This window comes from Gigantopelta aegis, chromosome 5, assembly GCF_016097555.1.
Source record: "Gigantopelta aegis isolate Gae_Host chromosome 5, Gae_host_genome, whole genome shotgun sequence".
Taxonomy (NCBI): domain Eukaryota; kingdom Metazoa; phylum Mollusca; class Gastropoda; order Neomphalida; family Peltospiridae; genus Gigantopelta; species Gigantopelta aegis.
Genome location: NC_054703.1, coordinates 16,922,591 through 16,937,009, shown reverse-complemented (window position 1 = coordinate 16,937,009; position 14,419 = coordinate 16,922,591). Strand labels below are relative to the sequence as shown.

Here is a 14,419-nt window from a genome sequence, read left to right as displayed (position 1 = left end):
TACTTAGATTTTATGTTTTATATTATCAATTTTCGTACATTCGAAGTGTTTTTGGTCATCTTGGTGTTTTTGATATCGCAAAATGCATTTCTCCCCCCCCCCCCCCCCCCCCCCCCCCGCACCCCGCTTCCTACGTCAGTAATTATCCTATTCATATATGCAATAAAATATGTTTCAGTCAGTTACTGAATTAAAATCATTTCCAGCTCTGTTAATATTACTGATAAAAGTCGTCTATATTTTATTGCAAAAATATTTTAATACCACAGCAATTATATAGTACAATTACTAATTAGTTTAACACATTTATTGCGTTTTGCATTTAATACAGTTCCAGCAACTGTATGTTAGTCGTGTTCTTTGATAATGGTGTACTCCATCTTTCTGAATGGTGAATAGAGGGCTGGTCTCAAAGTGCAGGTGACGAAGTAACCATGGTTACGATGACGTTTGACAGTGTCATTGTGGGAGTTGTCATAAGCCCACTTCGCGGATTTCGCCTGTTCCAACTGGATAAAGGTTTTGTAGCAACCAATGACTGGATTGGTGAAGCCCATGTAAAGACAAAAGTCGGTTCCCTCCAGCAGATACTCTAACCCACCGCCTACACCTGTGAGCAGGCCTCGCTGTTTGGTTGCGACAAACGCTATGCTTCCGGCACCTGGTTCAAGGATCAACGGTTGTGGAGACACGAACCAGGTGCCTTCTCGGAAGTATTCGTCTTTAAAATGTAGACATCGGTCAGTTCCGTTGATGATGGAGAGTTCCAGAGAACGATATCTGCTCTTAAAGTCCTTTTCCCCAAACTCGCCGTAATTACTTTTGGCCGATATCAACATAGTTGGTATAGATTGCATCACATCGTTTCCCGCCCATATCGCTGCTTTGACGTCATCACTTGCGTCACTTGAGACGGGAGTTCTGTATTTCCTGTTAAAAAAGTAATATTTATATATTATTACCCATATGATAAAAAAATATCTTGGTACATATCAAAGTGATACGTCCTACTAGAACGCCAAGTGGGACGTAACACTTCATGACGTCATCGATTGGCGCAGTACAATCTTACAGATACGTCAAAACAAATATAAATTAAGTTCGATTATGGGTAATAAATAGGATATTAAACTCGCTACCATTTCGTATCATGTTTATGTCACTAAAGCTCGTGACAACTAAACATTACTTCACTCTGGATATAAAGATGATACGCAATGGAAGCTCGTTTAATATCCTACAAGTATTATACGAGCTTGTGTGTCGTACTGATTTTACGAAACCGAGAGTCAGGATTTTGGTATTGCCCGAGCGAACCATGTGGATAATAAGTATATTTATCAACTTGTAAATGTAATAATAAATTGTTTCATTCATTCATTCATTAAACTATTTTACCTTTTCATAAATTCACAGTGTTTTGCTCTCTATAGAATGTTCGACCTTGTAAGGAACTATGTGTTGAATTTGATATTGGTGTGTGCTTTGTCTAAACCTTTCCTTATTGGTATTCTAAATCATTTACGTTTGAATTCCACTCCTGGCTACAACGCACTTTGTGGGCATTTATTTGGAAAGGGATCTATAACACGTGCATTAGATAACTACAGCGAGGTGTACTTGTTTTTGCTTAGGAGGATATCCAGTTTTCATATTTCAATTTATTACCCATATGTTTAAACATATCTTGGTACATAAAGTGATACGTCTCACTAGAACGCCAAGTGGGACGTATCACTTTTGACATCACACGACGTCATCAATTGGCGCACAACCTTACAGGAACGTCAACGAAACGACATGAGTAATATAAATTAAGATAGATTATGGGTAATAAATAGGATATTAAACTCCCTGCCATTTCGTATCATGTTTATGTCCCTCGTGAAATAATTTTTATTGCCACTCGCTAGAGCTCGTGACAACTGAAAATTATTTCACTCTGGACATAAACATGATACGAAATGGAAGCTCATTTAACATCCTATAAATACTGGATTTTAATTTGATGTATAATATCAGACATGATTGTGCACCCTACCAAAAAAACCGACAACTGATTTTACTCGAACATGGCGATGTTAATGCGGACTGACAGATGGCTTTCCAGTTGGGGGTTTGTGGGGTGCTGTAACAAAACGGGACGCCATTTTTTCAAAAGACAAACTGCCAACTTGTTACGCAGCGAATCACTGATCTATTGAAAACAGCAGACCAATCACAATACGGGACAGTCAAGAAGTTCAGATTGTAATATTCGGCTACTTTCGGTATATCTCGGCGAATTTCGTTTTCTCTGGCACCATAAATTAAGGCAAAGTGCTCTGAATGACCACTCGTTAAAAATTATAACAAGTGGAAAATAAAAATCGGTAACGGAATGTTTAAAAAGCGAAAATCCATTTTATAACGAAAACAATCATATCTGTAATATATACAGAAACACAAAAGATACGACTTTATTACAAAGATTCCAACAATAAGACACTTCATTTTAAAGAACACTAGTTACTGTTAAAGCATGTGTTGTCAGATGCTGGTGTCAATTTTCACTCATCCATTCAACTTTTGCAAATTCAGAAAAAAAAAAAAACACCTCAACATGCTGTTGAATTTTTTTTCGAATATAATGCCTGAGAATTGCATTCAAAACATACAGAAAATTGTTGTAAATTAAAATAAACTTAGTGTCTTTTAGAAGAAATATTATATATGAAAATTGTTGTGCTTGTTTTCATGAGTATGTAAAGAAAAACAACACTGAAGAGGAATTAAATATAATATTAGCAAAACATTACTTAAGCTTTAAATAACTGAACAGGACTACAGTATTGTGTATTGCCTGTGAATGGTGATGGAGGAGGTCATTAAAGTCGTACCCATGCCTCACCATACAGGGGCGGATGTAGGAGGTTTCTAGGGAGGGGTGCAACATTTCAAAACGGAAGCCTGCATTATGCAAAGTTGGGTGCAATATTTAACAAATGGCATACGGTATTTAAAAGTACAAATTAGCAAGCATTATAACATGATAGTTCTCCCTAAGACATCAAGCCGAGCAATAACTATATATCGCATGCCCTGCCACTGACAATAACAAGACAAAATGTTACACCGTGTAATACTAACAACAAATATCAAATAGGAGGCCTACTACCAGTAGAACCACAGTTGGTTTTACTCTGTAAATATTTCACGGTGTACTTCGAACTTTGGCAGACAGACTGACAGATAGATAGATTATTAAAGTCTCACCTCATTACAACATAATAAACTTTAGCATATAAATACAAGCAATATAAATTATAAACTATACGGAGTTATGACAGACTACTAGTATTCGCTAGAAGTATTTAAAAGACAAATAGAGTAAACAACCCAATATAGACAACAGTTAAAACAATGGCAGCACAAATAAAACAATAATATATATAATATATATACACAGTTAAACTATTATACATAAATCATCTCATAGTATATAAAAGGATGTTTCGATATTTAAGAATGTTTTCGAAGGCAAGATACAAATATTGGGACAGGACAAGATAAAACACAATTTCTACATGTCGGTGCAGTCATCATAATTAAAAAGTAACTACTAAGTAGCGTGTGTGAGTAATTCTAACGGTATAACAGCATTTAATGGCCAGTTAAGAAGAATGGGACACTCGTTTTCAATGTGTTTAAGAAACAATGTCCTCTCTTCCAGCGGTGTATTATTATATCGACCAGTTTCAACTTTCAGAAGAGCAACTCCGCATCTAAACTTAGCCATTCCCAGTCTGGAGCTCGTCGTGGTAAGACGTGTTTGTGCACACTACACGTGCTTTCGCAGCTCGACTTGGGGATCCTTCACTTTTGTTGTTTTTGTCAGCGAAGTGAAGTTTTCTACTGAGATATATGCGGCCATTGGAATTGATTGAACGCTGGAACGCTTCTCGTTTCGACAGCCTGCACCACCAGGTCGGATTCTTTTTTAGCGAGATTCTTTGCCTCCACGTCATTTCTCCGTCTTACTATGTTGACTTGTTTTTTTCGTGACTCGTATGACGGCCATTCTGCAGAACGCCACGGTTGTCGCCGTTTAGTTTCTACATGTCCGAGCCTGTCCTAGCAGCACTGGGAGATTGACCGGTCCACTCTAAGAAGAAATAGGAAGCGGGGTCGGCCCCTACTACTCTTTTCTAGACTTCACTTTGTTTTATTGTGATACCATCTCGTATACTCCGGAATCGGGCCCGTCCGTACCACTATACCAACCCATGACGACTGGACTATACACTAGTCTGATTCTCTCTCTCGTTCAGACGGATCCGGCTTCTCAAGATCTGTATTCCAGCATTTTCTGCCCATTTTCAACTCTACCCCCTAATTATTCTGCCCATTTTCTGAGAGAGAGAGAGAGAGAGAGAGAGAGAGAGAGAGAGAGAGAGAGAGGGGGGGGGCATTCTAATTAAAATTTTAAAATCATGTATATTAAACATAGTAAAAAGAGTATTAAAAACGCATGTTGGTAACCTAATATCTAAAATACAATACTTATTAATGTTTAAAATGAGTACTAAAAGGGAGCTCTAGTCGGGGACGAACAAGCCAAGGGGGTAGCGCACCAAGGGGCCAGTTTCCCAAGGGCTATGTGTCTGATGTTGTGTGCAGATTCCACACTCCTGTCTCAGACTCTACCGTTACAGATCACCGTTCACACTAACTCAGGCTGTAGCCCAGGCATCTGTCTTTGAACACCTAAAACAGGATCAGTCTCGCTAAATGGAAGGAAATGTTTTATTTAACGACGCACTCGACACATTTTATTTATGGATATATGGCGTCAGACGTATGGTTAAGGACCACACAGGTATTGAGAGAGGAAACCCGCTGTTGCCACATCATGGGCTACTCTTTTCGATTAGCAGCAAGGGATCTTTCATGTGCACCATCTCACAGACAGGATAGTACATACCACGGCCTTTGTTACACCAGTTGTGGAGCACTGGCTCTCGCTAAATGTGCCCTCATATTTATATTTGTCCAGCTTGAAGACAACACAACCCATCCCTAATTGACTGATAAAGTTGCTGTTCTTATCAGTGTGGCGCAGGTTGCAGCATAATTTTGTGATTCAAGATTAGCAGCAAAATGTTGGAGCCACTGCCAGATGCCCCCTCCCCCCGCTACCCCCCCTACCCCCCCTACCCACCCCCACCAAATCACCAAGCCAAACTGTCGCTAAACCACATGCACACCCAAACATATAATTAATATAAAACAATAATATTAAAATTAAAGGTAAATAAAAGTTATATACAATATTTTATATTAAATTATACCATGCAAGATATTATACAAGATGTTTGAAAGTTATTTTCCATATTCGCAATATAAAACTAGATTTACAACGCAACTCAAGTGACGTGTCGAGACAGCAAAGGGAAAATTATACGGCTAAGACAGCCCGTCGGAAAGAAAAAGAAACAATTTAAATATCGACCAATTACACTTCGCCTTTTATAGCGTTATTCGGGAGCATACAAAGAAAGAAATGTTTTATTTAACGACGCACTCAACATATTTTATTTACGGTTTCTGTCTTTGTATGCTCCCGAATAACGCTATAAACGGCGAAGTGTAATTGGTCGATATTTAGACCCAGTAGAGCTAATTTTAATCAGATTGATATTCCTTTGTGGTACACGTCCAGCTGTCGTATACTTGTGTTATACACCACCACATGTTCTTAGACGTGTTTGTGGGAATCAATAGTGTAACTGTCTCCAAAAACATTCTCCTCCTGCAGTTAGAATTTAAAATATTCTTGATTGTCCAAATTAAAATGAACAGAAAATGAAGTCCATTTAATAAAATAAAAAATAAATAATTAAACATCTATATTCTGGCCTTCAAAGTCCTTTTTTCTCTCTCTCGCTGGCTTATTTTCACACCCACGGCCGTCTCTCACAATTCGCCGTTACAAAATAAGACAAATTTTTTTTTTCTGGTGACACTTATCATTTGCATATATCAAAGTTCAAACTATACTTTCGTAATATTTCAAGCAATAGAACAAGCCATTTACAAAAATTAGTTTGCTGGGTGACATCATTTGCATATACCAAAGCTCATATTATGTTTTCGTAATATTTCAACCAATAGAAAGAGCCATCTAATTACACATGCGCATTTATTCACAATAGTTTTCTTGAGATATTTACATCACGATACGTCTGCAGGGCGACCAACTTTCCAGAATTTCCGGATTTTTTTTTCCAAATTCTATATCATTAATTTTTTGGGAAGCAACCATTTCTGAATATATTTTAAATTTTCTATATTTTTAAATCCCGAGTTTATTAAAGCGAGTTTATCATTGTGCATTCTCCGTTTCAACCGGAACTCGGTATTATCTACAGTTTTGTGCTATTACTAAGAAAAGCTGAAAAATTAAAATGTTTTTGACAATCCCATGTATGAAATCTGTCTTACTTGTTATGTAGTTTATGTATTCATTTTAAAGATATTTCAAATATCATATAGTAATTACTACGGGGCAAACATCGGTTCTATGGCGATGCATGCAACTTCGCCACGATGTGTAAAAACCTGAACATCTAACAGAACACTTGCGATCGTGCGAAAACAAAAGAAACGGATCCACAATTATCTTCTTTTCGTATGCTTTCACATACAACATTTCACTAATTAATATTTGGCTACCAGTAATCTGTGACACATTCATGAAATTAATATACCTACCGATCTTGTTTTATTCAATTAAGTTAAACTATAAACAATGTAAATTATTACAAACCATTGTTAGATTTTGCCGCGATATTTTTCTTTACACTGGCACCCCAAAAGTGCTACTCTAATAGTAATGTAAGCGTAATGCAGAACGATAGCCAGTCTTAATGTGGGTACCAGACAGCCTCAGACCACAATTAATTTCGCTATATGTTCCTATATAGCCTACATTTTTATTAATATCAGCAGGCCCGTGGATTTTTGTATGTACCTTTGCCTGCCTGGGGGACATATACCCTGAAAAGGACAACCCCTGTTATCCAGCTCTTTTCTCCCAGCACATTGGTTTAAACGAACACACCCTCTAAACCAGGCCAGAGTACACCCATTTTACACAAAACGCACTACTTTTGCATGGACCGGATGTACCACAAACAAGTCTTCAATGTCAACAAGTTACACATGTTTACAAACTACAGGCTCTCCCCTGTCACTTCAGTCAAATAGTTGCCACTTCACAGCAGACTACTTGTGCGGTCAAATTTCCGGATATTGGACAACCAAATGGGAAGATAACTGTAATCTGAGGCCAGACGTTTTGTCCCCGATTCAGTTAACCGCAAATTAGTTCGAGCCCACTGATGAAATAATGCAAATGTGGCAATGTACCTACATAAAAATAACATTGGTCCCACGTTTGTTTGTCACTTTATTACTAATCTGTAGGTTGGAGTGAAACTGTACTACACTATTTGCTAATAAAGTGGGGTTTTCAGGTGGGTTTTTTTTTTTTTTGATGTTTGGTTTGTGTGTGTGTGTGCGCGCGCGCGTGTAAACTGCTGTACTAGGTAAAGTAACTTTATTTACACTGATGAATATATTTAGCATGTTTTACTAGACAAGCCCTGAAGTAGGCCTATGACTAAAAAGGAAGTATAAAAATTCTGCCACTTAAAGTTACATTATCTGGTTACCATATAACATCATGTACAAATGTGAAATACAAGCTCAAATGCACTTTTAAAAAAGTCGTGTGTGTTCGATATGAACGGATATACGCTTGATTCGTCGCCTCTGCCGCCATAGCTCGGCAAAGCACAAACGACAGCCTGTTGTCAGTTTCAGTTAACACGTGCGTTTGCCGATTTCAAATTGTAGGGTTCGTCTAAAAAAATTAAAAGAGAAATCTTGCGCTGTAGTTAAAACCGGTTTGATCTTGACAACGTATTATCGCCAGTCGTACCTTCCTATTTCAGAATTGTTATTTTATAAAGTGTTAGTAGAACTTTCAAAGTTTAGTTTGTATACTAGTAACACATTAATCATGTATATATTTTTAAAATAAAATCTACTAAAGTAGACAATGAACGTTTTCACTGCTTAAAGCGGCTATGTCTGGGATATTTGTATTATTTAAGCATTTAGAACAGAAAATCCCATTACGTTTGGTGCATATAAGACGCCGCACTCCGAATTGGTTTCACTACACTGGCTTTTCCAAGTTAAAAATAAACCTACTATTTTGAAAATGGGACACTTTTGCCGGGCTCCCTCTGGGCTAAAAATAGTACGGTTCGGCTATTGTTGCATTACAAAAACCGAGCGGATTCTAGCAGCAATTCCTAGCATCCAATTACGCTAGCAGCCAATTTCAGCAAACCCTCATGGCGACGATCTAAACACCGGACTCATACGCCTTTCGATTAAAGTAAAGTTTGTTTTATTTAACGACGCCGCTAGAGCACATTGATTTTTTTATCTTATCATCGGCTATTGGACGTCAAACATATGGTCATTCTGACACTGTTTTTAGAGGAAACCTGCTGTCGCCACATAGGCTACTCTTTTTGTGACAGGCAGCAAGGGATCTTTTATTTGCGCTTCCCACAGGCAGGATAGCACAAACCATGGCCTTTGTTGAACCAGTTATGGATCACTGGTCGGTGCAAGTGGTTTACACCTACCCATTGAGCCTCTCGGAGCACTCACTCAGGGTTTGGAGTCGGTATCTCGATTAAAAATCCCATGCCTCGACTAGGATCCGAACCCAGTACCTACCAACCAACCCCTTTCGATTATTACCTGTATTTCACACACTTTTATACACACTGTTATGCTAATTTTTAATTATTCACTACAACTTAAGAATTTTAGAGTTTTAAAGAGTATCTTTATATAATAACAACACAAAAACAAAATAACAACCAAGACTCATTTTCACTGTCTTATTGTTACTAATATCCGTATAAATACAACTTAACCGTTTTATTAAGCACTTTTATATATCTGAAGTATCACTTTAAAAATCCGTCTGTACTACGGTAATATAGGATGTCCAACTAGTATCGTATAGCCCACACCACAACACATATTATAAAACGCGTAATGGTCCGGTGTTTAGAACGTCGCCATACGTGTCTGCTGAAATTGGCTGCTAGCGTAATTGCCTGCTAGGAAGTGGCTGCTAGAATGCGCTCGGTATTACAAAATGGCGAGAATTGTTCTAACTGGCTAGTAAGCATTTGACGATATGCGTTAATGACAACTTGCGAGTGAATTAAAAGTGCAGTTATGCTTGTATTTGAACTTAGAACTTGACTGTATACGATTGAAACCAGACATTGCAGCTTTAATTTTACGTGTAAAAATCGACACATTCAAATAAATATTATTTCGTTTGGAAAGGGTAAAGTTGGGGTGTGTGTGTGTGGGGTGGGGGTGGGGGTGTTTAACGACATCAAAGATAAAGCATATTGATTTTATAATCATCCGACCCCATACAACCGTAAATAAAATGTGTTGAGTGCGTCGTTAAATAAACATATCCTATCCTTCCTTCCATCTGCTGTTGGATGTCTAACATTTGGTAATTTTGACATATAATCTTAGAGAGGAATCGGGTGCATGTGCAGGGGGAGGGTATTGGAGGTCGAAACCCTTACTTGACCAAGCTTAAAAAAATTTGAAATGTATTTTTTTGGGGAGCATGGCCCCATATAAACTTCGCTAAGACAGTCTATAACCCCAAACCCGCTGAAATCCCTGCACGCGCGCCATGGAAACCCGCTACATTTTTTAGCAAGGGATTGTTTATATGTAAAATCCCACAGACAGGATATCACATACCATGGTCTTTTTGTACACCCGCCGATGGGGATCGATCCTCGACTGACCGCGCATTTCCAAAAAAACACCTTTTTAGGTCTAAGTAATGAATAAAAATAACATATAGTCTTGAAAAATGTTACGTAAATCGAACACAGTACCCTCTTCCTCTACCCCTAGAGCGTTACGTAATTAGTAACACCCCCTTATATGTAACGCGTATGCCAACAGCTGGCCACTGTCAAAATTTCAAGGCAAATCCCCCACCTACCGACACCTGGAAAGGCGTTGTACCATACCTCTATGGATATAAATATGTTTTGGAGATATGAGACGACCCCTCAATCAAGACAGTTAACTTTGTTCAAAAATTGCGAAATCTCACGTGATCTCTTGTTGGGGAATTCTATACTTGTGATAAGCCAATGAAAACCGAGATCGGTACGAGCCCGTCAAAAGTGTTCCACTTTTAAAATCATGGCTTTGTTTTTGACCTGGATGAGCCAGCGTAGTGAAACCAATGCGGAGTGCGGCGTCATATATGCACCAAACGTAATTGGATTTTCTGTTCTATATGCTTAAATAATAAAAATATTCCAGGGAATGTAGTTTTAAATGTGGATTGATTTATACTTTTATTATTGAATACATAACATTCCAATAAATAATACACTTTTTTATTGTTATGTATCTCTTTGGTTGTTGTTATTTTTTAAATATGACAAAAATGGCGCTGTTTTTTTTTAAATGGCGTTTTTGCGTGCTTTAAACTACTGTTTTGAAAGGGGCGTTCACGCACTTAAAACATAAAAATACCAGGAAAATATTTCCATTAGGTTGGTCGAACAGACGGTCTATTAAAAACCATGCAATGTGCGGAGCTCTAGTTAGTGTGGTAGGGGTGTCAACTACCCCCTATCCAGTAAATTCCCCAAACTTAAAAAATAAAAATAAAAATTCATTAAAAATGTTTGGGGTTTTTTGTTTTGTTTTTTAAAAGATCTAAATATAAAAATGTTATCGGAAATAGCATTTTAGTGCATAATTCTCCATACTATACCCATCCCGAGAAATACAAACTACGTCCCTGAGTTTTAATATATTCCGATACCAGTACAACCCTAACACACACTGATAAAACTGCATTTGCACGTGCAACTAAAATAGACAGTTTCACTACGCCAGAACAAAATGTGAGGCTCACGACGTTTGGTCCACGTTATTTTCGTTTCATTATTTACTACTTTCTATTTTTTTATTATCTTATTGGCCATATAACTAATATAATAATTAACTCGACCTTTGATGGCGTATAAATCAGTTATACCCACACTTACTCGGTGTATCGGTGAGTATTCCAAGTTTTGGTCGTGAGCCCCACGACCAAAACTGTAGGGATATTCACCGATACACCTCGTAAAGTGTGGGTATAACTATTACATATATAAAAAATATCTTTGCTGCTAAAAGAGGGGGGGGGGGGGGGGGGGGCACATGCCCTCTCGTACCCCCCTCCCTCCCTACGCTAGTGCTGACCACTACATTGGAAACTATTCCAGTGTATTTTCATCTCGGGAACGTCGGGTTATCGTATTCTTATCTGTGAGCGAATGTAGTTTTCAATACACGCCGTATGTCTGTGAGCTACGTGTGTACACCATATTGTGTAGGTCAAGTGCCAGACTGCAGAGCTGGCTAGCGTGGTGTTTATGTTGGAGGATCGATAAAACTGGATAGTCTACGTTTATTATGACAGCCAGATCTCAACTCGTTCGTCGAATACAAATTACCGAGCTGTGTAACGCTACAGTACTTACATTGGCTTGAACATTTTCACCCAGGGAAGTTAAATTAATCCAACAGTCGGCAAGTTGTAAAAATATGCGTTCTTTACTGCGCGTTTTTCTGCACAAAACCATGTGTTTCCGGGTCATGCTGCAGCTCAGCAATGCAACAGTGGCTTGACGTCATCAAGGATATAGGTTTACCACTGAACCATGCATAGTGACGCAACTGAAACTTTTAAACTTTTAAACTTTTATTTCAGTACGTCGGCCCAGGCTTCTGATGAGACGGTGGATCTCTGGAATAGTAATAGAGATCCATTTACGAGTTGAAGTAGCCTATGTTTACGGCTGTGGACGTTGTGAATATGCGCGTGGTTTTCTCGCATACTGCGACCCAACACTAATCTCTTTCCTGCATCATATCGAACACATCAGGCGATCGTGCAGGTTCTAATAGACCAAATTAATTCCTATTGCCAATAAGTTTAACGTTTATCGCCCTCTCAGCCATTCCGTCTTCCAGGGGCCGTCTCAAAACGACAAGTGCCCGACAATCACAAAAAACCCCAGAAGTTTGTTTTGTGTAACGACACCACTAGAGCACATTGATTTCATTAATCATCGGCTATTGGATGTCAAATATTTGGTAATTTTATCAGTGTTAGAGAGGAAACCCGCTACATTTTATCGGGGGGGGGGGGGGGGGGGCACACACCAATGAAGTGATTTAATTAATGTTTTTATTAGCAACCGTCATTTTTGCTGAAATTTGCAGTTCCATTTTTTGGGGTACCCGTCATTAGTTTCAACCTCTGGTTTATACTGCACACGAACTGTATAACTTAATTGAAAGTTTGTATTGTTTAACGACACCGCTAGAGCACATCGATTTATTAATCATCGGCTATTGGATGTCAACCATTTTGTTAATTTTGACATGTAGTCTTACATATAGGAAACCCGCTTAATTTTTCCATTCTCTTTTATATGCACCATCCCAGAGACAGGATAGCACATACCACGGCCTTTGACATGCCAGTCGTGGTGTACTGGCTGCAACGACAAATAGCCCAATGGGCCCACCGACGGGGATCGATCCCAAACTGATTACACATCAGGCGAGCGCTTTAGCACTGGGCTACGTCTCACCATTAATGAATGTATAACAACACTCCAGCACAAAAATATACTGTACATCGGCTATTGCGTCCGACGCCATTTAACCGTAAATAAAATGTGTTGAGTGCGTCGTTAAATAAAACATTTCCGTCCTTTCCGTTTTCCGGCTATTGCGTGTCAAACAGTGGTAAATATATAAATGACTTCATGATCAATGTCAGTATACAGATTCTAGTATTGAGTTCAAACACAGTGTAAAGAGCTGTACACAAATATAAATATCACAGCAGGTAGGTATATTCAAATTTCAAGATAAGTTCTCGGTGGTACTTAAACGATTCTGTCACATTTATATCGGTTGTCGTTGACCCAAAATGATTACACTCCACGAAAATGTGGTGAACAGTCGGTGTACACTGACAATGTTCACCGAGGTCAAGTATGTATGGCCGATGCGAGCACGACACAAGACCACTTCATTCTTTCTGCACCGCCTATAAGAGGACTGCCACTCTCCCAGGACTGGCTTAACAGAATAGAATTAAGTTTGTTCGCAACCACATTGTTCCAATCATCTTGCCAAGTTGAAACGCCAACACTGACATGAGACAAATCCAAAGCAGACTTGGCAGCTCTATATGCCGTTCCATTCTTAAGCGTACGAGACAAGGATGCAGGGAGGGGGGGGGGAGGGGGGGGGGGGGGGGGGGGGGGGGTACTGCCTTCCCCAACCACCCAAACCCACCCCAGTGCTGGGGCAAAACCTCAAATTCGGACACAAATTTTAGAAATATTCGGGAAAAATTGGCTAACCAGAGACCATTTTACCAGGTATTTCCTCAAAATTAGTTGTAATCCATGGCAAAATGTGTAGTGATTCGTTTGCAACCCTATATAACTGTTTGGTAGTAATGCTAATATGATTAAATGATATTTACCAGATTCGGGAAAAAGCCAGCCTACAAAAATGGGAGTCTGTACGCTTATGGTTCCATTACCCCTGTTGCAAGCATGGCTGGGCACCCAACACAATACAATATCCTTATTGGCACTGGATAAAAAGACACACTTTCGTATCGACATCCCAATTAGAATGGGAATGGGAACTCTTTTTACGTGCCCCTATCCACAAGGGTTCAGGCACGCCCACCCCGGATTTAGCCTCTGACTTCGCCAGTGACCAACTCCGGGGCGGGGTCCAATTAAATGTTCCAGCTTCATATTTTGCAAAACTTATAGACGCGAAAGTATGTAAATATAATATATTTGGATGTCATAGCTGTGGAGATGCCAGAGTTTATGAATCCTTCGATTTCATAAGTTGTATCACCTGGATATCCTGTATTTAAGCCCGGGTTTAAGTACGGAAAATACCATCTGCGAGAAAACAAACTTTTATCTGAAATTAGGCCCAGCTCTTAAATTAAGAAGTTGAAAATGATATATACTATGACAAAGACAAAGACAAATTAATAAAGTTAGGATAGAGACGGAGCACTTAATAATTATCGTTCATGACGACTTTAGTCACATGCTATTTATGTTTCAATATCAGAGGAGCATTTATTAATTCGACTTTTAATTGAGGAGCAATCATCCAATGCATACGTATATACATCCCAGCCACCTTAGTTTCATAGCTGAGAAAAGGGAAGAGGAAAGTGCTT

The 14,419-nt window shown here is 38.8% G+C and overlaps 1 protein-coding gene across 1 annotated transcript; it reads right to left on the bottom strand.

The window, feature by feature from the left end:
* Positions 1-239: 239 nt before the first annotated feature.
* On the bottom strand, positions 240-11,814 carry LOC121373308. Its single transcript, XM_041499864.1, has 2 exons — positions 11,664-11,814; positions 240-930 (listed from the first exon to the last, which is right to left on the bottom strand). The coding sequence occupies exons 1-2, from the start codon at positions 11,675-11,677 to the stop codon at positions 348-350; spliced, it is 597 nt and encodes a 198-aa protein (XP_041355798.1). The 5' UTR covers positions 11,678-11,814; the 3' UTR covers positions 240-347.
* Between the last annotated feature and the right edge of the window lie 2,605 nt (positions 11,815-14,419).